The 26956-nt window shown below is 39.1% G+C and overlaps 1 protein-coding gene across 7 annotated transcripts in view; it reads right to left on the bottom strand.

Moving 5' to 3' along the window:
- The window catches only part of FAM53A (family with sequence similarity 53 member A), a 70909-nt gene that overhangs the window by 31114 nt on the left and 12839 nt on the right, over window positions 1–26956 (bottom strand). For 5 of the 7 annotated variants that reach the window (XM_075092083.1, XM_075092079.1, XM_075092080.1 and 2 more), the window contains exons 2-4: window positions 15719–15965; window positions 9278–9332; window positions 6240–7042 (exon numbers count right to left, since the gene is read on the bottom strand). In XM_075092083.1, coding sequence (XP_074948184.1) covers window positions 6240–7042; window positions 9278–9332; window positions 15719–15796 — 936 coding nt within the window. In that variant the 5' untranslated portion in view covers window positions 15797–15965. The remainder of the gene's footprint in view (window positions 1–6239; window positions 7043–9277; window positions 9333–15718; window positions 15966–26956) is intronic. The other 2 variants (XM_075092084.1, XM_075092085.1) reach the window with 1 other exon arrangement.

Raw genomic sequence — 26956 nt, 5'->3', positions numbered from 1 at the left:
GAATTGCAAAGTGTCATCCACAGGTAGAAAAAAAAATCAGACCTATATTCTTACCAAGAGATGCTGTACTACATCTTCCTGCAAGAGTAGCACATGAGCTTAAGTGATTAAGACCTGAAATTGTGTTAAATATTTCTCCCCGAATCACACCACAGAAGTGCAGCGTGCTAGGCAGAGAACAGCCTTTGCTGACTTAACAGTATCCACAAGCAAAAAATACATCTACCCCAAATAATCTGTTTGTTCCCATTTTGACAGAGGGCTGTAAGAGACAAGCTTTACATAAGCATCAGGCTATTGAAAGCAACATGCTTACTATTTAGAGAACACAATCTGAACGAACTTCATGAGCCAGTATTTAACATACTTCAGCCAGCCCAGGCTTGGCTCACAGGTTACCCTGCTAGCATTGTAAGGGACGATATCATCTTTTTTACCTTACACAGGCTGAAACAGCAGCCTGTGAGAAAGCCTAACACAAGGCAGAGGCAGCTATTTCACCACACTACTCATGTGTAACACTGTCTTTTCCATGTCCATGCTTGAATTCTACTTATAGCAGTGACACTGTGTACAGCATGGGAACACTAATCCACTTTGTTGTAGCATAATCAAAGCGAACAAATCTTCTGTAACTATACCTAACAGGGCATACCTGGGAATTTTCTAGATAGCAAGAATTCAAATAACCAAGGAGAATGCTTCAGAGCTTATTTTGTTTCAACTTAGTGAGGCCACAGCATGGGTAAGTCACCTACCTGTCCACATACTGACCACTACAGCGACTTCAGAGAGCAACAAAATAAAATGAACGCTTAATAGTTCTCAGAGAGCAATCACAAGTTTGTTACCCTGGTTTTGTCATTATTTAATTATCTATGATATCTCACCCTTGTATCTATCCACATTGGCTTCTGCAAACCGGCCCTCACAAAGCAAAATTCATGTGGATGCAGAGATTCCACAAGTGAAATCAGGAGTTACCAAGAAAGTCTCTCCAGGAAAAGTAGCAGTCATCTGATCGAAGCTCAGTTGCAGCACTCGTGTTCTGCCCTTCACAAGATACCACCTCCTCATCACACCCTTCAGGGAAATTTATCCACCCCCACTATTCATCCCTATTTTGAGTGCATTTTAAACTGTTGTGGAAATCACTATCAACTAGTCCCTCTGCTTACCCTCATACCTACGTGACATTAGCCTTGCTGTTTGGCCAGAGTTAACAAGTCTGACTCAGATGCTATCTCCTGAGAGATGTCCTCCTTGCTACGTAGATCTACAAGCCACTACATCACTGTGACCTGAAGCATAAAGTCAATAATCATAAAGCAGAGACAGTTTAAGCTCAATTTACTTTTAGGATCAAAGCTACCGAAGTGTTTTGCTAATTGAAGACCTTAACTCCAAGAAAGAAAGTCAGTCAAGCATTCAGGTGTTTGGATAAGGTGATGATGAACAGTTTACAAAAATTGAACTGTTGTGGAATATTGTGGAGGTCCAAGACAACAGGTTAAAAAACAGACCTATTTTCTGTTGATAATCTATTTGTGGTTACCAGAGTTTGAACCACTGATGCACACTTTGAAGGCCCCAAAATGCACACTGGCAGAAGCCAGGCCGTCATGCTGGAGGAAGTATCACATTGCACATTCATTGTTCCCGCATGCCTCAAAGCAGCCGTTCTGTCAGGCAGGGTGCCAGGCTACGCAGAGTTTGGCCTGACCTGGTGTGGCACTTGGGATCCTTCTCAGTATGAAGAAAATCCACTAATATGAAATCCAGATGACTTTAAAGCATTTCTAAGAAGGCAGAAGCACCCTGCACTAGGAAATCTATTTCAGACCCTAAGTTATTCAATGTTTAGAGACCCTTAGAATTTGTGTTGTCTTATCTAGTCCAAAGTTAACACATGAGATACCGTAGCACCGAATAGTTGCAACTACTCCTTACTTGGATTAAGGCAGCTGTTTTGTATTAGCTATTTAAACAGACCGAAGACCACTTCAGATAACATGTTAGAGGAGTTTGCTGGGTTATTTTTGGGGGGTTTTGTTTGTTTTTTTTTTAAAGCATGACACCAAGATATTTTTTGGGGGGCACTGCCATGCCACACCAATGAGTGAAGAATAGCACAAGAATGTTAAACACCAGAAGGACTTCAAACTGCAGTGTGCTGTTTGATCTGAAACAGAATTAAATATTACGGTCACAATAAAACTTGCTTACACACTGAAAAACATGTGCAACCTCTTGGCTGTTCTTTACTTGTCACACCTCAGGACTGAAGCAGAACATTTGAAAGAGCTCAGCGCTTTTCTGGGGTGGAAGAAGTCTTTAGTAATGTAACAGTTCTAACCTCCTACTGCAGTTACCAGTCTGAACGCCACTGTTACTCTGTGGCAGCCTCTGTGATAGAGCTTATTAGCTGCAGAAGAGGCTCTTTGCCATACAGAGTCATCTTGAAGTACCAGGGTGATCAGATTCCTGCTGCAGTGAAGGAAGGCCAACACTCCTCATTGGAGCCAGCTTCTTATTTGGGTGATTGTGAACAAATACCAAGTAGTCATAGATACTGTGTTCTGCTCTTCTACAACTCATACAGTTATTCTTGCATACATAACTGAAGAGAAAGTAATTTTGAGTCCTCAGGGCCTGAAAACAGCTATCATATTTTGTTTTTCTACAGTCTTTTCCACATGTTTTTACAGCTGTCCTCATGTTCTAGAAGGTCTGAAGTTTCACAAGTCTGTACTTTCAGCTTCAAGTCCAGAAAAAGATCCTTCCAGAATTTAGCACTACACGACAGCTAAACAGTGGTGTACAGCAGTCTGCCTGATTGTTTCTATTTCTACATACATTAATTACTAATTTTACTGAATATTAATGTAGTGTTTTCCATGAGAATTGAAGATATGGCATATTCTTTTCCAACAGGGCATAAAATATAGAAGAGGGGGAGTACAGTGAAGCACAGTATGAAGATCTGTGGAAGAAAATAAAATCAAAGCATATTGGAAGAAACAGCTTATGGTGTTAAGAGCTGCCCAATTTCTTTTTAAATCAGGACACATATTAGACTATTAAGAGGCAACGGTGGAAGGAACAAGCCATGAACAAGTACAGAAACTAAGGATAGATTATAAAGACAGATTAATAATCTGAATTTACTCACCCTACACTAAGCTTAAAAAGCAATGACAATAGGAACTCTGCTTTCAGAATCAGACTTTTGATCTTCTAGCATTTATATTTAGCAAATTAGTAGGGACTGAAGCAGCAACCAAGCATGTTTTCTAGAACTCAGCTAGCAAAACACAGTCACTAATGCAAAAACCAAACCCCACAAAAGAACACTGTTCGCCCCCTTCTCCCTTTAAAGTTCACCCAAACACAGCTATTCAAGACCTTCACTGAGATACAATAGCACTTGCTTCAGATTTATCAAACTAAATGATTTATTTTTCAATATTAATTTGAGAGAATTCCTAGCTGAGAGACCTTGAGCAACTTTGGCAGGTGTTTCAACACCACCTCTCAGGACTCCAGAGCCTTGGCAGAAATGGCTGCAGACCCAGAACTCCTATCTTCATGCAGCTGTTGCTCCAATATACACCCACAATACAGAGCAGGAACTCTCCCTTCCCAGGACCTTCAGATCTATCATAACACGGTCATCCATGAGTTAAGTTCTCCACAAGCAATACTAATTATCTAATTACTGGCCTGGTTTTGAGCAACTATTTGATAAGTAAAGCTTTAAGATTTGAGGACGTCAAAATATTTGCAGTAGAGCTATGAACAAAAATCCTTAAAAGCTCTTGTTTTCAATACAGGTCTTTCATAAACTGACTTAGAAGTGAATTTGAAATCACAGAAAAAGTATTTCTGGAAACAATAAGGAGCCATCAAGATACATGAAAGAGAGGTCTTACTGAACTTCCCCTCATCGTAGTCCTGATCTTCACTGAGCTATATGCAGATATAGGACACATCCACATCTCCTTGTATGACACTTCAAAACAAGTCTTCTGTAGTATTAGCTTATAATATTCTTGCAAAGCAGTAATTTTGTTTAAGTTTAGAGAGACAAGTTTAAGACCACGCTGTAAGTTTTAAAGCATATACATCTGCCAGGATTTGGGGAATGGGGATAAGGTAGGCTATGAAGAAATATGACTTCTAACGATGTAATGGGTAAGCAAGCTGCCATTCTGAAAAAACCTACTATGTCTTGAAAACTTGGTTTTTTTACTTCAAATGTTTTCAGTACTTGCTTAGTTTTTAAACAGATGTTTTCATTGAAGTTTAGCATGTTTGGAATCTGATGTGTTTACAAACTATACTTTGTACCTTTGATTAAATACACAGTAGTATCTTTATAGGAAGATTCTACTGAAACAGCTGGAAAAAACCCATCAGGCCTTGACGCTGTAGAATGAACTTTGTTGCATGAACTACTCAGCTTACGAAAACATAATTTTAAAATAGGTCTTGCAGGAAAAAAGTGATCAAGACCGGCTGAATATTAGTCTCATGCACTCTTCAATTCAGCAGCAGATCTACATAGCCAAGAAACTTTCTACAGACATGGGCTATATTAGGTCTCCTCCATACACACTATTATATGGATTATACTTAGAAGGTATAACATCTGAACAACTGAAACTATTCTGCCAATCTGAAATATTGCATCTCACCTCTAGAGCCTGAAGAATGCAAACAGCAACTCTAGTCAAAAAAGAAGGTTTTCCATTTTACATTCAGTTTCAATAGGAAAAACCTGTGTTAGACCACACGGGCCATTAAAAGGTAAATCCACTAATATTTCTGGAGTAGATTAGGAAGCTAATCTCAGTGATTAACACAGCTAATCAGATCTTACCTATTTTTCTAACTAGTAAATATGCATCTTAACCAAAACTCAGAACCGTGTCTAGTCACATCTAGAACAGAACTGGTTACCAACCTTGTTGATAAGCAAAACACATGATTCTGTATGGCTTGCCAACCAATTACCTACCCCACAGCTTCATAAAAAAATTCATATTTTTAAAGAAAATCTTTTAAACTAAGTTGTGTCAAAGTTATTAGAGAAGGACAGATGCCATCATACAGACTTTTTGCTAAGCAAAGTGGACATAAACTAGTTAACTCAGTGGACGTCCCATAGTAGACAGTTCAGTTCCAATATCTTACTAGTATTTTTCCCATGCATTTCTAAAGCCTACTAATACTAAGGTACCACAGACCGGACACTTTAGCCAGCATCCCATTCTGTTCAGCTTTTCTTTTACACAGTGCATCAAATGCAGGGACACTGGTGCAGAACTATTTCCTTTCCTTACAGTTTTACTGCTACTTCTGCAAACTGCCTCCTCCCCGCTACTCAGATCTACTCACACAAACCTCCCAAGTCTGGTATCTACTGAAGACAGTAGTGTTATATTCTCACAAGCATAAAGTGTTCTCCAACCATAATGTAAGACTCAATTTTACATCTACAGAAGCTAAGTTATCATCTTCAGGTTTAGATTGCAGCAGTTGCCTCTGTGGTCACAGAAGCTTTGAAAAAGCAAGCTGTACACGTGCATTTGTGTTACATGCAGAGTATAGGCATGAACTGAAGTTTACCAGTTTTTAAATCAGCACCTTTACTCTCACATGAAGGAAGTAGAATTTGGAGTAACTGGAGTAAAACATCTCTCCAAGCACCTGCAGTTGCCATATTAGAACACTATTTCTGTTTCTGACTGCTTATTAGCAGTTTCTTCAGTTAATTCATTTATATAGGGGTTTGCTTGCTCTTACTTAGCTTTATGGAATTACTCAAACTCTAAAGGGAGGCTTAACCAAACAGATCTGCACCGAGATGACTTAAATCATTACATGCTGTTCTCTGGGAACACAGAGGCATAACTTTTTGCTACCCTTCCCCACGGCTTCCTTGCATTTTAAAATGAAGCCATTTTCCTTTGGCCTCTGCTTCAAGCATCTTTTTATAGCTCTTTGTACTCTATCACACAGATTGGACTTCAAGAACTGGGCTTTGGTAGCAAAAAGTAAGTTAGTTGCTAGAGGGTATAGCACTGGTAAGTGTAAGAAGCCTGCTATACTGCTGAAGGTTATACTTATCAGTACAAGAACACAAGCAAATCTGTAACTACAAATTAGTTCAGTTTATCTAGAAATAGCCTTTCTGCAAGAGTTCCCTTCACACACTGAGGAAAGGAAAATCTCACCCGTGTCATTTTAAAAAAGTCTAACGATGGTCTGTTCCATCGTACATCCTCCTCCCGTCTGCGCTTTAGCCGGCTTTTCTTTTCATTCAGAACACAAGGCTGAGAGCGGCATCTCAACAAGCCCTGACGCCGGCTGAGCTCAGGTGTGGAGGTGGGAGTGCTGTTGGCTGAAGGCAAGAGATTTCCTGTCTCGGTGATGTGCTCCTGGGAGAGGGAGAGGCGGCGCCTTGGGTTAAAGTCACAAGGGCCTCCAGAATTCCAGCGGGTACTCGAGCTTGTGCTGCCCTCGCTACTGTCCACAAACCCGCTGCTGGCAGAGGAAGGTCTGGGTACAGGTGATGTGTTGAAGCTGGTGATAGTGAAGACATTATTTAGTGACAGTATGTTTTGTGGCAGACTGATACTTGTGCTTCTCTGTAAGGTTGCACTTCCATGACTGTTGCAGCGTTGCAAGGTAGCACTACCACCACTATTACACCGTCTCTTTGACACAGGAGTCCAAACCTTTGAATTGCCAGGCTTCCACGGTGACCGACAGCGAGCCAGCTCATCTGGCTCAGAGAGGGACCTACAATGGCGTTTCGTTGGTGGTGCTAAGGGTTGACCCGAGTTTTCATTAAGGTTTAATTCGCTTATCCATCCTGACACCATAGATGTACTCGAAGATTCCTGCTGCCACTGCAGACTACCATTACTGGTAGTGCCGGTGCTGAATGGGCACACTGCAAAAGGGTAAGCTGAATTCCTTGTTGTGTCAGTCTGGATTGGGCAACCCCCATTTAAAGCTTTCCAAGGACTCTCTTCTGAAAACAAAAGAAAGATACAGGTGAAAGATGCAAAGGAAGTCGACAATTTGTTTTAAACCATGAATCAAACTCAAGCTTAGAAGGATGAGCCACAGATACCAGCTCTTAATCAAGATTTCACACTATAGTTACATAGCCATTTTAAAAGGTAGAAAATTACAAAAACAGAAAGATCAAATTATTTCAGGAGCCAATCCAGGCATTCCAGTATACATGTACCTTGTTAATGCTTCTTCCTGTATCTTGAAAGATTACAGCACTGTTTCATAGAAAGCAATAGGGACACATTCCTTACCTGCTTCCTAGTGCACAGCATATATCACAGTTAAAACCTGTAGCAGTGAACAACCTAAAGTACAACCAAATTGGATTAACAAGTAATGTGAGAACCCACCAGGGATTTTTTTATTTAGAAGAGCAGCATAATCTCTTCATAGACTGCTGTCCATTTGGCTTTTATACTTTTCTATTAGAAATACCTTACTAAAGAAAAGTTTCAAATAGATGAGGGCTCACATTCTGCGGTGTGAAAAGCTTTAGTTTAAATTAGAAACAGTAAAAAGTTAAATCAGACTAAAGATTGAGCAAAAAAAAAAAAGAAAACAAAGTGTAGGAAAAAATCTTAATTCAATGCATAAAATAGAGCATCCCTTAAGAACCTCCTGCAAGTATTACTGTGAATACAGACATAACCCAGAGTGCACAACTTCTCATCTGAAGTGGCAATACTGGGTTAAAAGCAGTCTGCCACTGAAGCCTCTCACTCTTTTGTGAAGCGTTTCTTTGAGAACATTCTGCACATTTTACAGCTGTTCCTCCACATTATACAATGAAGTGTAAGAAGAACTACAGCAGACTTTGGATTTGCAAATTGAAAAGCAGCAAAACTGTTGGCCAGTTAACAGTGCTTCATGCTTGGTTAGGAAATTTGCGAATTTAAACCAATTAGCCAAGTAAGTTTCACTTCTCCCAGCTTTAAAAAAGGATATTTAAAATACCAAGTTTTCCCCCCCACACTTATTTTAAGGACCTAGATATAGCCTAAACATTAAATACTTGTAGATTCTTATAGTTGGCTGTCTAAACTAAATTTTAGAGTAATCAACAGATAAAAGATTTGCTGAGTAACTTTAGAAGTTGCAAACCCAAATAGTTGTTCATGTTCCCTGCCCAAAGTATGTCATGGATTATCCTGTTTATTTGGATCTTATTTAAAGAACACCCTATTGTCTCAAAATCATTTAACTGTGCAGACAGCTGGCCTATTCAAACAACATGTTTTATTAGAATTCCTCTGTCCTTCCTCCTCCATTCTTTCAGATGGGTACAACCACATACTGTGCTTTGCCTTAAGCATGTAAGCTCTTCAAGGCAGGGACCATCCATAATTCAATGGAAGTAAAATAGCCAACACAATGGGAACCAGATAGTGTTTGAAACTCCTAGCATCTACTGTAGGACAATTTGCTAGCTACGACTGGCCTGATTTTTAAAAATCCTTCAGAAGCTTTCTCCCAGGCTGGGAGATCGGTTTAAAGTTTACTGTAAAACACCAAAGTCAAGAGTTGCACATGTTTTAATTGTTTACGTGATAGTGGTATTTAAGATAAAATACCATTGCCCTTTGAAACCTCACACAAACCAAGATTCACATTTTATGGCAACTCCCACTGAGCAAATAAAAATCCTCCTTGTTTAAAGACACAACAGAACATGCAAAATTTTGAGCTCATCCCTTAAAGCGGTAAAAAGTTTACATATCAGTAAGTGGCATTTTTATTTTTGCTAGGTACAACTTACTCTTATTCTAATAGGACCAAGGGGGGGAAAAAGGCAAGTAACACTTGCATGAAGGCACTGGACTTCAACTTACGGTTTGCATCATGCTGGATATTCTGTCTGGCAAAGTATGTAAGAAGGTGTGTAAAGCTGTGAGAGCTTTCTGCTAGCTGAGGAACCTGAAGAGATGTTTAGCATGAAAAACAGAATCGCTGTGCTTCTGTACACCACAGCAGATATTGAACCAGAGTGTTACAAGGGCTTTTACTATGCAAAGCAGATCACAAGTACAAAACTAACAACCAGCTATTCCCAGTATTGTTCAAAGACCAGCTTAAACCAGCAGGCTCTACAACAGTATGCTCCATCCCCCTCACCTTATTTACAAAAGAAAGGCTGCTTGCTATACCAATTACCTCACTAAAACGCAGCTAAGGTTTCCGAAGAACTTACCGTTGATTTCAAAAGGGAACAAGCTGCCACTTCTATTCAGCTTCTCAGATGAGTACTGAAATCAATCAGAAAAAAAGTTTTAACTGCGTGAAAGAGCATACACCTCAAGGAAACGGCATGCAGTTTTCAGTTTCCTTATATGTGCATTTCACAATGTCTTTAGAAGGACGGGGTTTTGCTGGGTATCTTGAAGAAAAATTCCTGAACAGCTGGTCTTTCTAAATAAAACCTCCGGCACCTAACTACTTGCAACGTTTCCCGATATATTGCTAAGTATCAAACTATTTCAAGAGTTGCAACAATACCCCATGTGAATAAACTGCAAACTTAAGAGTGATAATTCACCCTTAATGAAAAAGCTTTGAGCTAATTCTCATTTCAGTGGAGAAGAAATTAGTCTGACAACTGGGTTTCCATTTTCAATCTTAAGGGTAAAAAGCAACACACTTCACCTTAAACTACAAGACAGATTCCTGTCTAAATTAAATGTACAAACTCTTAACGGTCCCCAGAATGAACATTGCCCAAATCAGGATTTACCCATATTTTACAGTTTCTTAAGAAAAGATGTAGCAAAATGTTTTCTTATTTCTTAAGTTACAAAAGCCATTCAAAAATATTTCCTATCTATCATCTATCATCCTATCATCTTTTTCAGGCTGACAGCTCTTGAAATCAGTTTATTGGTGATGGTTCACTACTCAATGTAGAAACCATGCTTAAAGGGCTTCAGAGTTTATGATTAAGCCTGGAAGCTTGTATGCAGAGTGTTTTCTGTTTTTAACTAATTTTACCTAGAAAATATTACTACAAAGGCATTCTTAAAGGGTCTAGATTTCTCAGACAAGGAATAGAGCTTACCATCCAGACTCCTAAAAAGCATTATAAATAAACAGCGAAGGCTCCATCAGAGCCCTAGGGCCATTATTTATTCCCCCATCACCACCTCAGGATGGAGAGGAAGATTGGTTTAAAAAGAGAGCAACACACTATGTGAACATGAACATTGTTTTTTGTGTATAGCCAAAGAAGACAGCATTGTACATACACTTCCTTTCCAGATACAAAGTCAATTTTTAAACAAACATCCTTGGGCTACAAAGCCTTTTTTCTTGCTGTACAGCAACATATAGAGTGCTAGTGACAACTTTATGTCCTTGAGCCCCACATATAATATACAAACACTAAGCTATGGTAATATTCCCTTGCTGTTATTGTTTTAGAGGCAGGAAATAATGGAACAGATGAAAGGATAGGACAGCAATCATTTTTCATCTTATTTTTTATCAATGTCTGCATATATGAGACAAGCCGTTTGATTTTTCCTTTACATTTGCATCTGTAGATGCATTTATTACTTAAAGAAGCCTTTAAAAGGAGGTTAACAGCAGAACTCCCAGTTTGAATCTCCATCAGATTTGCAGTTAGCCATATTCAAACCATCTGAAGTTTGCAACATGACAGCAGCAGTCACTTTTACTAGTTTGCTTTTCCTAACTGTAGTTGCCAGTTATTATAGTATGCATATTTTAAAAACTAGTATCAATCGTTTAAACAGCTACTAAGTTTATCATAGAGAACACAAGAACACATTAAGATAACACTAGTTATAGTTCAGCTGTTCCTGAAGGAAAAGCAAACAAATTAAAGAAACTTAAAGATAAGGTTTTTTCAGCAAATTCCTCTCTCTCCAGTTTTGCCCAAATGAAACGCAATACTGACCTATTCAACTGTCAGATAATAGCTAAGGAAAATGTTTTTGGAACAAAATTCCAAGTCAAGAAGTCTTAAAGTTAATGTATCTTGAACCACGTGGAAAAGTGCAATATGAATGATTTAATCATAACATAATAGGGATGCCTGAAAGACTAGTCACACAGGCTAAGATCTTGGATGCTTAGAAGGAACAGAACCTCAAGGACAATCCCACACGGCAGTTAGATTGTTATTTAGTTTTTATAAACAGTATTCAGCCAAACACATCTTTAATAAGGTACTCTTCACAAATACCTGAGTTAGTTACCTACACTTTAATGCACCTTAAAAAGCCTTATCCATCAGGTAGCGACTAACTACTACATCTTTGACAGCTGCAGAGCACTGAAAGCATTTTTCAAGGGGGACATGGAAAAAGTGGGATCGCATACACACAGACTGTATGTACTACAGAGAATGACCACAATGTTCTCTAACGCAGACAGCAACCCTGTCCTCATAGCTATTTCTTTTCAGCTTCTAGGAAAGTCTGTGCTCAGTTCTATGAGAAAGTAGACACATTACAACTACAGCTTGCTCTCTTAAGCGATCATTTATACAGAATCCTGCTAAGTTACCAAAAATGCTAATTCTTTGGAGACTGAGACCAAAAACCCTCACTAAAGAACATCACACATGACATCATATGCAGGAAAGGGACAGTAAAAGCTCAAGGCACTGAAATAAAGGGTGGCTAAGGGGAGAATAAGTAAAGCATCTCCTTTAGGATATATACTTGGCTTTCTATAACTGAAACTAAATATACTTAATCACTCTCTGGTAGCATATTTTAATGACGTTTGGAAGTCCAAACTTTAGTAGACTATCAGGCTGTAATTTTTTTATAGGAGGGAAGATCCTTTTATCTGTACATCACATGGCATAAGTCCCACTAGATATTACTGTAACACAGCACTGAACCAGTTTATCAGCTCTCCTGGGTTGGCTATGCTTTACCCTCCCCCATTCACTCCCTTTGTGCTACAATCTACCTGTAGCTTCCTGAATGAAGAGCTCTTTTCTAACGATTATACTCGAGAAGAGACTACAATTGCTAAGATCCTTGTCAAGGAAGTCTGCTATCCTCTATATTCTAAGGAAGTCTTCCTTAGAATAAGGCCAAATCATTCAACAAGGTCATTTTCCTTAAGAGGAAACTCAGGAGGTCATGCACGTCCATCTTCCAACTACTGCTTTTTGAACAGATGTTAAAAACGCCCACCAAGATCTGATGCCTCTTGAGAAGTTTCCAGGGCAGGGGGAAGCACATTTTTAAAATGGAGCCACATAAAACAATGAAACTACAAGTTTCACCTAAGGTTGGAACTGTTTGCTTCATGCAAGAAAGGGGGTCTGTTTTGAAATGCTTGTTCAAAAGTAGAACTTCTTCTGTGCATTTGGAGAGACTGTGCTCAAAGGGAAAGGAATTGTATGGTATGACATTTAGGAGAGCACTGAAAGTTTAAATTGGTTTACTGAGTCTTAGCAGCTGTTCTTTCATTAAAATATTCACTTAAAAAGACACCTAGTCTTGAACTGAGTAAATGGAAAAGGCACACAAGTGAGACTGACAATGAATTGCAATTTACATCACTAATTTAAAAAGTGGTCTTTGCTAGCGAAAACCCAACTGTAACAAAAATAGTTCTGGCTATTCTTCTACATAGACTCCAATCTACTACATTAAGAACTTCTCAGCCTGTGCTATCCTCCTCATTACTCTCAATGACTTCTTGGTCTTCATAATTTTAAAATTGATTTCTTTACTCCAAGGCATTTTTTCCAGTTTCCAAGTATATTTGAATTACTCCAATTTATCAGCATTCTTCCCAAACCACAGGAAAGCTAGCATTTATTATTCAAGTACTAATTTAAGCACCACCACACACGTGACATTCATTGTTTCAATAGGCCATGCCAGACCTCCACTTCTCTACCAAATATCCTCCAAGTATGACTAGATAGGGAGTTGTGAAAAGAAGCATTGACCTTTACTCAGAAAGTGATTAATTTAAGTCACATCTTCAACTCAGCCCTCAAGTCTTTCAGCTAGTAGATTTCCATCCAAATGTGTAAGCCCAACTCTAAGTACTTCCAACACAAATCAGCTTAATAAAAATTAAAAATAATGAAAATACATATGCACAGAAGGGGCTTATTGTAGACCTTCTTCCTTCCACAAACTTGCCTGGAGATGCTCAGATTTACTTCTTAATACTACACCTTGAAGTCTTGCACCTCACACTTACTTCACAAATAGTGGCTTCTACACGAACACCAAGAAAACCAAGCTTAGCCAGAGCATACAGAAAAACCCTCAAGATGAAAATTCAAGAGATCTCTGTTCAAGGAAAGAGAGACCAGCTATTTGATTTAATGATGCCATCAACTCATGAAAGCCATAGTATGTTCACAGTTGTGAGGTAGAGTCAACCAACTAGCAATACTGTTCTACCTTGTGAGCTACAGTGCCCACTTGAGATAAAGAGCTTAGGACAACCGTCTTGCTTTTACAACAGGAAACCCAATGAAGGCAGGTGCAGCACAAGTCTGTACTACATAACCAAGCATGTACTGGCCAAATAAATGACCATGCTAATCTTCCAAACTGGTGTAATTCAACAGAGCAGTAAAGAAGCTACAGCCAGTGTTTTACAACATACTCAGGCAATAGGTAAAGAAAGGTACTTGGTTATCATACAGCTTACACAAGTGAAAGAGTGTACTATGTTCTATACATGTTGACTTTATACCCAGCTTAGCTACCTGAAAGGTAAATAGCTTTGAAAGGGCTATATGTTTGTTTTTATAACTGTCATTTATGAGCTATATTACAGATTAGCTTTTCCCCAGCTATTTCATCTACTTGTCCCAAGACAAGCACTTGTGCAGGTACACTGTGAAAGGTATCATGAAACTGATATGGGTTAACATTAACCCAGGCAAGAAAAGTCTTAATCCTCGATCAGCTCAAAATTATTTACCACATGGTCCCACAGAACTTTGTGCCAGCACAAGTAGTGAAAGGTGCAGGCAAGACCATTTCAGAATTGCTCAAAATCAGTGTAAAAGCAGTAATACATCCTTCTCTGCTCTTACAAGTCTCTGGTCCAAAAGTACAGTGACTACCAGTAAAAGAACACCTTGGTTTCCAAATTTATGCAAGCTTTAGTGCCTCAAAGCCTAGAAATTACTAGACACCACTACAAGTTTAGAGGCAAGTGCTGCCACTGGTTACAGGTCATCACTGGCTCACACCTAGGCCCAGAGTTTATTTACAAGTGATGAGCTCAGCAGCTCAAGAATACAGCAGATTCACCTACTAACTGCATACCCCAAGTGCTTCATCAAGCTAGCCAAAATAAATGCAAGCTGAGTAAGCACTTCTAAGGGAGCCAACATCATTCCAAGACCTTATATCTGCCTTTCAGGAATAGAACATATTTAAGGTAAAGATAGTAAAAACAAGTACTTTATCAGAAGAGCTTTAAATGGAGCTGTCAGTGTTAAAAATAAAACCGTTTGGTTAACATCTGTTATTAGACATCCTTATTGGACAAATATTGGACAAAGGCTCAAGCATTTCACACAAGAATTGTAGGTGCATGTGCACAAACTCCACCACGTTCAGGATATGCTTCACATGGTTTGGGCTTGTGAAATAAGGAAGCGGTTCAGCTACTGAAGTACAAGTTACAACAGAGGCAGAACCTTACTGTTGAAGTAACTACATACGCTTCAGTTTCAATTCTAGAATTATATTTTTTTTAAAATAGGAGAACTAGAGTTGAACAATACTTCAACATTTAGCCAAGTTAATTTTTTTTATATCCCACTGGTATCCTAAAGTTTGACCTACAGAAGGGTGCCACTGCAACTGAAGTCAGCGAAACAAGGATAGTACATTACATAAAGAATATAGTCTCGGGGGGCACCCAAAATTGGCAGGAGTCTATTTTGCATTACTCACTCTGGGCAGATAATATCTCATTTCACAAGTGAGGTGAAGAGAGATTCCTTAGTGTCTGAATAGCATGTTTGAACCATACTACAGCCCCACAGATTAAACCAGCAGAAAAATAACCCAGTAAATATTACAAAACTTTTCAGAGCATCAAGCATGTGACACACTGATAGAGCAAAGATCTACTAGCATCAACAACAGTCTGATAGTCAGTAACCTGACATTCAGTTCAGCTGTATTAACTTGATAACCTATTCCTCTGCCCAGTGCTGATAGTTACCTACATGGTGGTCACTGATTTTTGTAATAAAATACTGTTGTCGTATCAAGCACTTGGCTATACAAAGTAAAGACGACTTCACCACATATCAGTTCTCGCATTTTTTTGTTAGGGAAAAAGGAATCCCGAGAAGTTTTGATAATTCTTTTCGGTCATTAACACACTTTATATTATGAAGACAACAGGCTTTATACTAATTATTTAACCTAACAGCTTTGTTTTAAAAAGATCATTAAAATAAGAAAGCATCATTTCAAGCAGAACCCTACACTGAAGTTTCACTTTTTCCCGCCCCCTTACAACTCTCATCCACCTTGTAAACCAGTCCTAACTTACACAGCTGAATTCTGGCTCATCTACATTCTTGAATTTGTTATGGAGTTTTGAGTTACTTTTAATCTGCATTTCACATTTATTACATGTTATTTTGGTAGATCCTTACCAGATTAATATTGTATGTTTTACACGTCAGATCATCCAAGCTCTGGTTCTGCAGTTTTTCTGTTATTAGTGTTACCATGGTAGTTGTTCCTTTTCCACTGCTCACACGGAAGTGTTGGAGGCTCTTCAGTCTCTTGTTTCAATACTCATGAGCCATTTCTGTTTTGGTTTAAAGTCTTGAGATTTATGCTTCCATCTTATTGCCAAAGTTTATTTCCAAATGCTGTCAGTGTACCATGTCTGATTTTCTGTAAAATTGGGGCAGAAAAAGGAAAAAGTCAGAAAAATTCTTGTGTATATCATAGTGTTGTAATAACAGGACTCATGTTTGGATCATTGATTTGTCCAAGTACACCCTCTAACCAACGCTATTGCCTGGCATTTCAAATTACATTACAGATTATATTCATTAAAGAATACTCCTATTGAGATTTCATTTATTACAGCTTCAGAAGGGAGATGAGACTCACATAGTAAAGATCAGGATGTTATTTGGCTGTTTCCACTACTAAACTGATTCTACCTAGGATTTTTATCCAAGGCAGAAGGCTTAAGCTTTTCCTCATTTAAATTACTACTGAAATTTCAGCCAGGTGTACTAGAACAGCATATTAAACAGATACTTACTATTACTGCACTATTTTGTATGTTTAGCCATTTTAAGACATTGTACTATATTGTTACATGGCTAAACTCTTCTTAAAAGGAGAGTGCAGCAGTGGGTAGCTCAAATGCTACATCCAGACCCTCAGCTGCTTTTAATATATTCCCTGTGTTTTTTCTTAAGTTATATAATTGCTACCTGTCAGCAAACACCAGATCTTAACTTGTAAGCAGGACAGATTACCATACCTGTAAAAGCATCACTGACAAAAGCTTAGGAATCTTTATACTGTAAGCAGCCATCTAAGCCAAAAGCACTAGGTTCACTGGCTGCCTCTTCCTAGCCTATACATCCTCTACATACTCTCTACCCCTCTCTCTCCCAAGTATCAGTAACCCTTAACCACTGCAATATCATTCCTTGCTGTCTTCCAAAAGTATTAGCTGGCTATTTTTACCACAGCAAGTGGAAGGAAAAAAAAAAAAAAGAGACCTCTATTTTCTTCAACACCACCTCATTCTTCCAGTTCAAAACTAGAACACAACCACAGGACTTCAGCTTCTTAATTTCTTTCTTCTATCAAGTCTTTCAGACTCACCACAGTTCTCACATTCACCTCCAGTTTTCAGAACCAAGTCTACATCAGTATTAATTGTAATTTCTTCACACTACCTTCAATGAACCCCTTTTCCCATAACTTTGCCTTAATAACAAAAACATTGTTTCTCAACTCATGCTGACAATCCATTAGTGATGTGCATTAACCATTCTTTCTTATGATTTAAGTTGGTCAAGTGTATTCAGTGACTGCTTATAGAATAAAAAAAGGGAAAAGATCCACTCACAAATATTTCAAAATTTAAATGAATCAATGAGCCTTGGGGAAAGAACACTGATGCTGCTAGGCCCAGAAGTTTATTTCCATTCAGTAGGTTTTAAAGTCTATTAAGTGAAGTAAAAAAAGAATAGCAGAAAATAATAATTTTAAGTCCTAGAATCACAGGATGGTTTGGGATGGAAGGCACCTTTAGAGGTCACCTAGTCCAACCCCCCTGCAGGGAGCAAGGACATCTTCAACTAGATCAGGTTGCTCAGAGCCCTGTCCAGCCTGACAAATATTTCCAGGGATGGGGCATCTACCACCTCTGGGCAACCTGTGCCAGTGTTTCACCACCCTCACGGTAAAAAATTTTCCTTATATCCAGTCTAAATCTACCCTCCTTTAGTTTAAAACTATTAACCCTTGTCCTGTCACAGGAGGCCTTGCTAATGAGGTTGCCCCCATCTTTTCTGTAGTCCCCCTCCCCATTGAAGTACTGAACAGCTGCAATAAGGTCTCCAACAGCCTTCTCTTCTCCAGGCTGAACAACCCCAACTCTCTCAGCCTGTCCTCATAGGAGAGGTGCTCCAGCCCTCAGATCATTTCTGTGCCCTCCTCTGGACCCGCTCCAACAGGTCCATGTCCTTCTTTTGCTGCAGGCTCCAGAGCTGGATGCAGTGCTGCAGGGGGGTCTCACCAGAGCAGGGTAGAGGGGCAGAATCACCTCCCTTGACCTGCTGGTCACACTGCTTTTGATGCAGCCCAGGATACGGTTGGCTTTCTGGGCTGTGAGCACACATTGCTAGTTCATGTCCAGCTTTTTGTCCACAAGTACCCCCAAGTCCTTTTCCGCAGGGCTGATCTCAATCCCTTCATCCCCCAGCCTGTATTGATATCAGGGGTTGCCCTGACCCAGGCGCAGGACCTTGCACTTGGCCCTGTTGAACCTCATGAGATTCTCACAGGCCCACCTCTCCAGCTTGTCCAGGTGTCTCTGGATGACATTCCATCCTTTTGGCTGAATGGGATGAATAAATGAACAATTCCATAAAGTACTGCCTCCTTTCCACACTGCTATTTATCAGTTGTTTAAGTAATCAGTAGTAGCAAGAAAAAAAGCCACTTGAGTCCATGACCCAAGTTAAACTCATTTAAAACGAAGATATTAATACTATTAATGGTAGTGTTAGATTATCTTTTAAGCCTGTTGCCTTTGAGTACATCCTCAAGTATGACTTTCATATGCTAACCTTGCACTTTCACCTTCACAGAAGTCTGCTACATAATGGCCTCCCTTAGCCTCAGGGCTGTCCCACAGTCATGATTTCTGCCTATCATTTGACCTCATTCTTATATCTGCTTTTATTTGCTGTAAGATACAATGCTTACAAGTGCTCCTCAACTATATATAGTGTTACCCAAATATCTGGAGAGTCCACTAGTCTGTTTTTATTGAATATGTCCTATATTTCAGGAAAGCACCAAACAACTTGAAGTATTTACCACATCTTGTTCTGAAATCACACTAAGTCAAAGACTCAAGTTCATAGACTCACTGGTGAAGTTGCATATACCATTTTCAATGTAAGCATCTGCCAAAGCAAAGTGCAGTTCATGAAATGCTATGCAAGTGTGTGAACAGAGTAGTATTTAGAGTAGCATGATCAAATACTATAATGTCCCTTTTAAACCTGGTGAAGTTTAAACTACATCTAGAAATCCAGGAGCCAAAAGAAAGGCTGACTGGGGTCAGATATTGGCCATATACAGATTGAAAATATACTGAAGCTGAGAAGCTTAGTAACTAGCACAAAGACCTTCAGATTCATTTTAAGGATTAAGATTTCCACAACTAAGAGGCTACTATTAAGAACCAGCTGAAGAGTTCAGCAGGTGTTTAATTAATTTTCTGTTTGGAAGGGCCATGTAAGAATGCATGTTTTTTCCCCCCTCAAGGAAAAAAACAATTCAATAAAACTACCAAAGGCAGGGGAGGAACAAGGTTTTGATCTGTAATCAGTTAACTACAACATAGTTTGTTTTGCTTGGTTCTTCTAATTTTCAAGTGTTTCACTGAAATTAAGTCAGCATATTCAAGCTAGAGTAAGGAAAGAATACACAGAAGGATATTAGTCTTAGTTAATGAACCAATACATTCAGTTGCATGAGAGGATAAAGGGGAGGCAAATGAAATAATGGATTCTCCAAGTGCCATGCTTCTATCTGAATTGTACTGTTACCCTACCATATACTGAAAGCAATAGACTTGTAACCATTCAGGCCCTTTCTGACAGCATGCAACCCAACCAATTCTGAAACACAAGCAAAATGGAAATTCAAAAAAAGTTTCTCTTTTTAGCAACTCATACCAACAATACTTTAAATGAGACACTGCATAGAGAAAGATTTTTAAGTATGTGTTTAAGGGCTACATGGGATGGGGCTGAAAAAGTAATGTTAGCCAGACCAGCCTTTGTATATCAGCTCCTAGTTTCTACTGCTTCCTTCCATCAGGAATTCCATTTTTCAATACCAAGCACAAATCCTAGGAGTACAAGTTTAAGTTGAGGTCACAAGCATCTTTTGGAAGTGAATTCCCTCCTCATCCTCCTTTAACATGCTTTATCCCACATCATGGACCAGTCTCTCCCAGAAGTAATCCACTCTGAAACAAAGCCAGAAGGTGCACTGCAGCCACTATTCGATGTTCAGCATGCTGCACTAGACTAACACTGGTCCAAAGCAAGCCACCAGGCTAGGCATATGCTGCGGACACCAGTACTGTTTTACACTACAGACCTGTTCCTACCAGGCAGTCGCCTTGCTAACGACAACATAATGAACATTTTACATGGGAAGAATGTTACCAACATCACATTCCTGCCAATGAAAGCCAGTTTGATATACCTTAGCTGCCATCACAACTGCCAACACATTTTCTTCCCTGGCTATTTGTTGGCCAGAGCAGTATGCCAGCACAAGTGTTTTTGCTACTACACAGAGAACTAGATCAAGGAATTTTTATAGTTGGATACAAACAAAACACTTCCTTTTGTCCCTGGTAAAGGTTGTTTTCCAGCTGGATCAGTTCCCCAGTCTGGTTTGCCATGAACTGGACAAATGGTTGTGCAGGCGCACTGTGAGATGCCGACACTGTTATCAAGGTGCCTGTCCAACTACAGCGTCAGGGAAGAAAAAAGTCCCACAAGAACACCAGTTGACATTAGCATTTCCCACACTGAGCCAGGCAGATTCTCCTATAATGAGGAATTAGATCTCCCTTTCCAAAGGAAGGTTTGAACATGTTTTGCTCCTATTTTCCTTTTCCAATTCACACTCCTTTGACTAGTCAAACTTTCCAGCCCAAAGTGATCTGAAGTCAGCCCTGCAGCCTCAACAGCTTAACTCAGAGTGACCGAAGTCCTGGTTCACTATAGTTGAGCTATTTATACTCAGTCAAGAATTGCTTCCCTCATCTTTGCTAGTTAGCAGTGGCTGTTAGGGGGCAGAAGATTCTTAAGAGTCACTCTAGCTTTGTTATGCTGTTGTAATTTTAAAAATTCATCAATATATATTTTCAATCATTACAAGCTTTTGGCCCTCAAGACCCCCTAGAAGGAAGTTCCTTACACTACAGAGAACTCCTCATGGTATTTTCACATTGGGGGGCATTTATTTGTTTCAAGATATTCTGCTGTGGTACATATTTAATGCACCCACAGAGACGGTAAGCTGTTTATTTTACACACTTTTTCCACCATGCTGTCTTTCCAGAGGTGGTTAAAGGCAGCTAACTTTCAGTCTCTTTATCATGCCCTTTATGCTTATCAGGCTGAATCCCTCTTAAACTGCTTGGTACCTCCTCAAACTAATAGGATTTTCAGTAATAGGAACCATTTGACCATCCTTGCTGGGCTAACATGGATCCTGCTGAATTTGTATTTCTTCAACTGCCTGACACCATAAATCTTACCACAATCAAGTTCTGCCTACCATTGTAAACACATGCCCTGCTTTCTATACAACTTGTAAGCACACCCTGAAGATACACACCTCTGCTGTCACCAAGTCTCTACAGGTAGCAGCTAAGCCAGGCGTGCAAGTCCAAACACTAAGATCCTCCAAGCCTTGAGATAATAATAGGCCTTGAAACTCCAAGTTGGATGAAGTCTTACAAGATTATGGCCATCTTTCCCTTAGCACACCATCGTTTATGGAGCCTGAGTAGGTAGAAGAGCGAGAAAACTGAGCCATGCAAGATAAACAAGCATAACAAAAGATGTAAGTCAGTCTCTGTCCTGGGAGAGACTTAACCCTATTAGGATCTCCTTAAGCTGGGGGAGTAGAGGTGGGGGGCAGGAGGAAGAGTAGCTATTTTTATTGCTGAAAGGCAAACTAATGAAAATAAAATAAATGGAGTTTTTTTTTTTTTTTTAAAATCAATCTCCAAACATAGGCCAAAGCTAACATTGCTTAGCTGGAGAATGAGCTGTGATGGAATCAGTAGCACCATTATCTCCGGTTTGAACTTCTGTTCTATAGCACATTCTGGAAGTCTGAGAAAAGTAGAGGTTATTCCACCTCCATAGTACTACTAAAGAGAGGTTTATTTCTTTAAATAAGTTTAGCCACAAATAGTAATGACTTGTAAAATCTCTGCCAAAAATTAAGGGTGGAGATAGAAGAAAAGTGCTCGTGTCACGAATTCTGTATCTTCTCAGTGATGTCACTGGGGTCTTTTTTTGGAAGATTACTAAAAATATGGATTACCCAGCCCCCCAGTCTACTCAAGGATGTCAGCAGCTCATCCAATTTGACAACCTACTTTCAAAGAGATGAAGAGTCCTGATGAAGAACAAAAAGCCAATTCAAAAAAATCTCTTCTTGGCTCTAAGAAAGCAAAGCAGCCAGACTCATTTCCAACCCACTCCTCCTCCACATTCTGCAGGACAAAATGTTCCAGCAACAGCTCATCTCACTGGGAAAATTTACATTTGTTTGAAACACTTCTAACCATTTCTCCTCTGTCTCTGGAAGTTCCAACTTGGATAAAGAAGAAAAGATCACAAGATTTTAGGTGGTCTCCCCATAACACAAATGTAGGTGTTTCTTGATGATCACAATTCCATTTTTTCTGCCTATGGGACTAAAATTATTCAGTGAGAACACAGAGGGTCGTTCCCTTTTATATTCCTTCACATTATTTCCTAGTCTTTGCTCAGAGCACTACATGGAACCCTTATTACCAACAATCCCATAAAGACATACTTATCGAGCTCCCAGCAGAAGAAAAGGATTAGTTAGAGTCAAAATTCCAATTCGGATAAGTAGGTCCTTTAAAATATTATCTCTGCTTCAGCAAGCCAAAGCAGCTAATCACCCCAGCAGTACTAACTCCAGATCTAGATGATTTTGCTACTAGACCCTAGATGAAAGATGTGATTCTTTTTGCCTCCTGGCACTTTCTGCAGCATCCAAGAAACATTTCAAAATTGAAACATCACACAAAAACTGATCAAGTTTTAACAGAGCATTGTCTGTCCTATCCTAGTTATGCTTGAAGCAAGACTCAGTTGAAAGACCAGCTTTTTAGAAACTGTTAAACTAATAAATACTTTGTCATCTGAAGAAAGCTACATAATGCCTAGTTTCTTGCAGTGCAAAATTCCAGCTTCCAAATGGAAAGAGAACATTCTACTCTTGAAACTACACGTTATTTACCATAGTGCTAAGAAGTTCACAGGGAGGCTAAGCATTCCTTGTAACATAAGTCTATTAATAACTTTTAGCCAAGAAAGGCTCTCGATAGCAGGCATTTAAAGAGAATTATTTTGACTCTATCCTTTTTAGCACTAATCTGCGGAATGGTTATTCTGCAACCTTCCAAAATTCTACATCAAGTCTAAAAAAATAGAATTTTAATTAGAAAGTTTCCTGCAGCTATAAAATTATTCATCAATGTTTTGCAGGTAGGTAGAGAGGGACACCTCAATTTCTAGCATGTTATACTTTAGGGATCCTTTCTTAATGCACAATTAACTAGCACCCCTTTGTTTAATGAGGTTCTCTAACAATAAGTTTAAAAATTTTCTACTAGAGCAGCAGGTTTTGACCAAAACAGACAAAGAGTTTATAACCCTGGTTTGTATTCTGGAGAAATTGTTTCAAAACCATCTAGCAAATCCTGTTTAAGTAGTAGTTCCTTTCCCTGAAAGGTTCATATGTGACAAAATAAGGTAAGGCTCAAAACACTCTCTACACATGCTAGAACTCAAAAAGAGGCCTGAGAAGTTAGTTCCAACATTCGCAATTCAGAGTTTCTTTTAAAGACTAAGGAGATTTCTTGAGCTACAGAATCTTAGATTTCTCCATGCAGTGTTTCAGAAGCCAGCTGTTATTAGAAGGAAGCCTCAACATTAGGAGGTGTTCAAGCTTGGATCAAGGTTGCCACAACTCCAACATAAAACTGCAAAAAGAGACAAGAAAAATAATATAAAAGATGCCTTCTAGCATAACTGATGGCCACTGGAGTCAAGTTTCTCAGATATTCCAGACTCAGGAAGCACAAGCAATATCAAGGGCTCAAAACTGATGAACACACTGCACTTCGTGTGCAAGACAGGAGTCTATTTCACCATTCTAAGGTTGAAAAACTGGGATTTGAGTTATCACCTCCATAGATAGATGAGAATAAATATTAGGTCCACTTGCCTCAAATGCAGAAAATCACTATGAGCCCAGACCTTTGCTGTTTTGACCCTAAAGTATCATCATTCCAACACCAACTAGTCACTGAGACAGCTATGACAAAATATAAACGGTTACTAAAATAAGGCTGCATCCTACACACTTCTACTCCATCTCCCACACTTCAGATGCAAGAACTCCTATGAGAAAGAAGCAAAGCCTCAACCATCAAATACAGCCTTTGGACTGTTTTACTTAAAATGCAACACATTTTGGCAAATCCCTTTAACTCAAAAGGAACAAGTAGTACTCTGAATTTTGACTGAAAAACCAGACCTTATTCAAAGCCTCCTTTGTGAGATGGAGAAAACCTGCAAGCCGAACACTAGAAGTACGCTAAAGAGAGTATCCTGGCTTAAGATGGTGGCTTCCAGTTTGCAAAATTCACAGCCAGATGCTGTGCTAGAAAGAGGTTAAAGGTAATACTTCACTACACAGATTTCTCAGTCTTCAGATGCAGAATTCATCCAGCTTGGCTGAGAAACACATACAAAATAAAGACCTGAAATTGTTTAATAAAATTTGAATTAGAAACAGAAGATTTTACTCTTTTATATAATGAGCTGTTGTCTGTAATAAATACTGCCCTCTATTTCTCAAGTTACTATCAGGTGGTTTGGGTTTATTTTTAAGCCAAGAGGAAAACCTTCTTCTAGAAAGGCAAAGGAACAGTGGAGATGGGGGATGTTAAGCCTTTGTCACAGTTTATAAAGAGTATTTCTCAAAGCAACAGAAGCAGTGGAAAAGTAAGCTCAAGAGACCTTTTTCCAGGTCATACCTAATTAAAGCAGGGAACATAGCACCACAGAAAACTAGGGCTAAGAACTCAACCCAGCCAGAGGTTGAAGCATTTATTATTGTCAGCTCGTAACAGTAAGAAGTCTCAGACTCCCAGGTTTAAACCTGTCTTTCAGACTTGAAGACAGCGTAACATTCACATTACAGACAAGTCATCCTGCATCTTTTAAAGTATATTTGGCAGACAGGACAACAGATGAGCTGTACTTTGTGTCTGATCCTGTACCAAGATGCTTTTCTAAGATGCTTTTTTTACCTACGTTCTCCTTCCTAAAATAATCTACCACTATTTAAATGACAGGCAAAGATTTCATTAATTTTGCTGAAGGATATTCACATCTATGTTTGGAGTTCCAATTGAATTAGCCATCAGCATTGGCCCATGACCAGTCATCTCCCTGCAATGTGCAATTTGGACTCCTTCCTCCCCTTTCTCAGCATTACTGCCAAAAGCACAAGACTACATTGCACAGTGTTGAGGAACAGGAAGCCTGGTTTACTGAGGCTTTTATCCATGAACTCCAAGACCTTTGCTTTTACCATAATTGCAAACTAAATGTGCTAACAGTCATTATTTCAATAATACGGTAGCTCAAACTAAGAGTTATTGCCTGTTCAAGTAGCTCAGAAAAAAGCTAGTGTGCAGTCACCACAAGAGTATTACTGCAACTTGCAGTCTATGATATGACTGAAAGTTTGGAATTCCGGTCCTTCAGGAATTATTTCTACCTCCACATACTGTTTCTAAAATATTCTATTTCAAGCCAAGGGAAGTACTTATTTAGTATACAAAGCCTCCAGTAAGACACAAAATCCAGATTCATTAGAAATAATTTGTATAGAGAATATTAGTGTTTGAAGAAATATCCATACCACCAACTAAAGCCTACCACACTCCCACTAAAGCAAGTGACCCAGATTATATAAGATCAAGAGTACTTTATTTTACTGTAAGGCTTGTGGAAAAAAACCAACACATCAATGAAAACTAACTGGCCCTACTACTGAGATATTTACTTCATTCCATCAGTCAGAAAAAAGCCAGGGGGGACCGTGGCACAGATAAAGATAAGCAGTAGTACCACCTACTTTCTCTTAGTGTTTGCCCTTAAAAATTTTAAGAGTCAAACAGGCACAAAGACACGCTTTAAAAACACTCAGGCCTGAAGAACACGTAGCACTGACCCTTAACCTGCATGGCAGTGACAATGATACCCCCCATGATAGACTGAAATAATACCAGTACTGAAATACTGTTATATTACTAAACCCTATGGGCTTGGAGCTAAGGGATTATACAAATCTCTCCCATACATCCTGCTCCCAAAGCACACACAGCTAATAAACCTCGTATTTGCCTTCAGGTTCATTCTGAAGAGTTTCAGACATCTGGTTGGCTTGTTTAAAATAAAAGGCCCAACAAGTACATTTGTTTTTATGATCCCGAGTGTGAAATGCTCTTGCTGGAGGCCTCAGGCCAGGTGAAAAACACTTGTGTTAAGATGCTACTTCATGGCATTTCAGGGATCTAATGAGCTATATAATCTGTATATAATAGGGAGACAGGGAAATCTCCCTAACATTAGCTTGCATACAACTACAGAAATTAAAAACAAGGAGCCTATAGTAGTCCAAATATTTTGCAGCAAATAGTACAGCCGGTGAACTGCAGATACTGCTAAATTTAGAACAAGTGCTTAGCAGTGTTCTGTAAATATCCATACATCTCAGTGCTTACAGTAACATGCATTACACTTCTCCCTGAACCTTACTGTCCTAATTTTTCATACTAATAGTAGTAATTCCCCCTCATGACATGAAGTACTATGCCCAATTTAGTAGGGCAGTTTCAGTCTTTGTCTCAAAATTATAACTCTCCAGAAGATCACTGTGCAACTGTACCAAATAAGCACATGTATGTGCATATCCTTATTTTAGCCAATTATAAATACACTATTTACATATTTTCATATAGAACCCAAACATCTGAAAAAGCAAGTAACAGGAAGATCTATGCAAGAATAATGTTGTATGCAGCCTTGCATACAGTAGTTAAAGCTTTCTGCTTTATCACCTATCTTGAAAGAACACAGAAGTGCACTGAACAGATACAAGATATGGTGCAAAACAGACAACCAAGTTCCCTCTCACAGCCCAAACTTGTTCTCAATCACAGCTGACCATCTGTAATTTGTTACTCAAGGAACTTGAATTCATCTGGCAAGAGATACCACCCCAAGAGGTGGAACACTGAAAGACATCAATTTTTA

The sequence above is a fragment of the Phalacrocorax aristotelis genome, chromosome 4 (assembly GCF_949628215.1).
Source record: "Phalacrocorax aristotelis chromosome 4, bGulAri2.1, whole genome shotgun sequence".
NCBI lineage: Eukaryota > Metazoa > Chordata > Aves > Suliformes > Phalacrocoracidae > Phalacrocorax > Phalacrocorax aristotelis.
The sequence above is the reverse complement of the archived record's forward strand: the minus strand, read 5'-3'. Positions and strand labels throughout refer to the sequence as shown.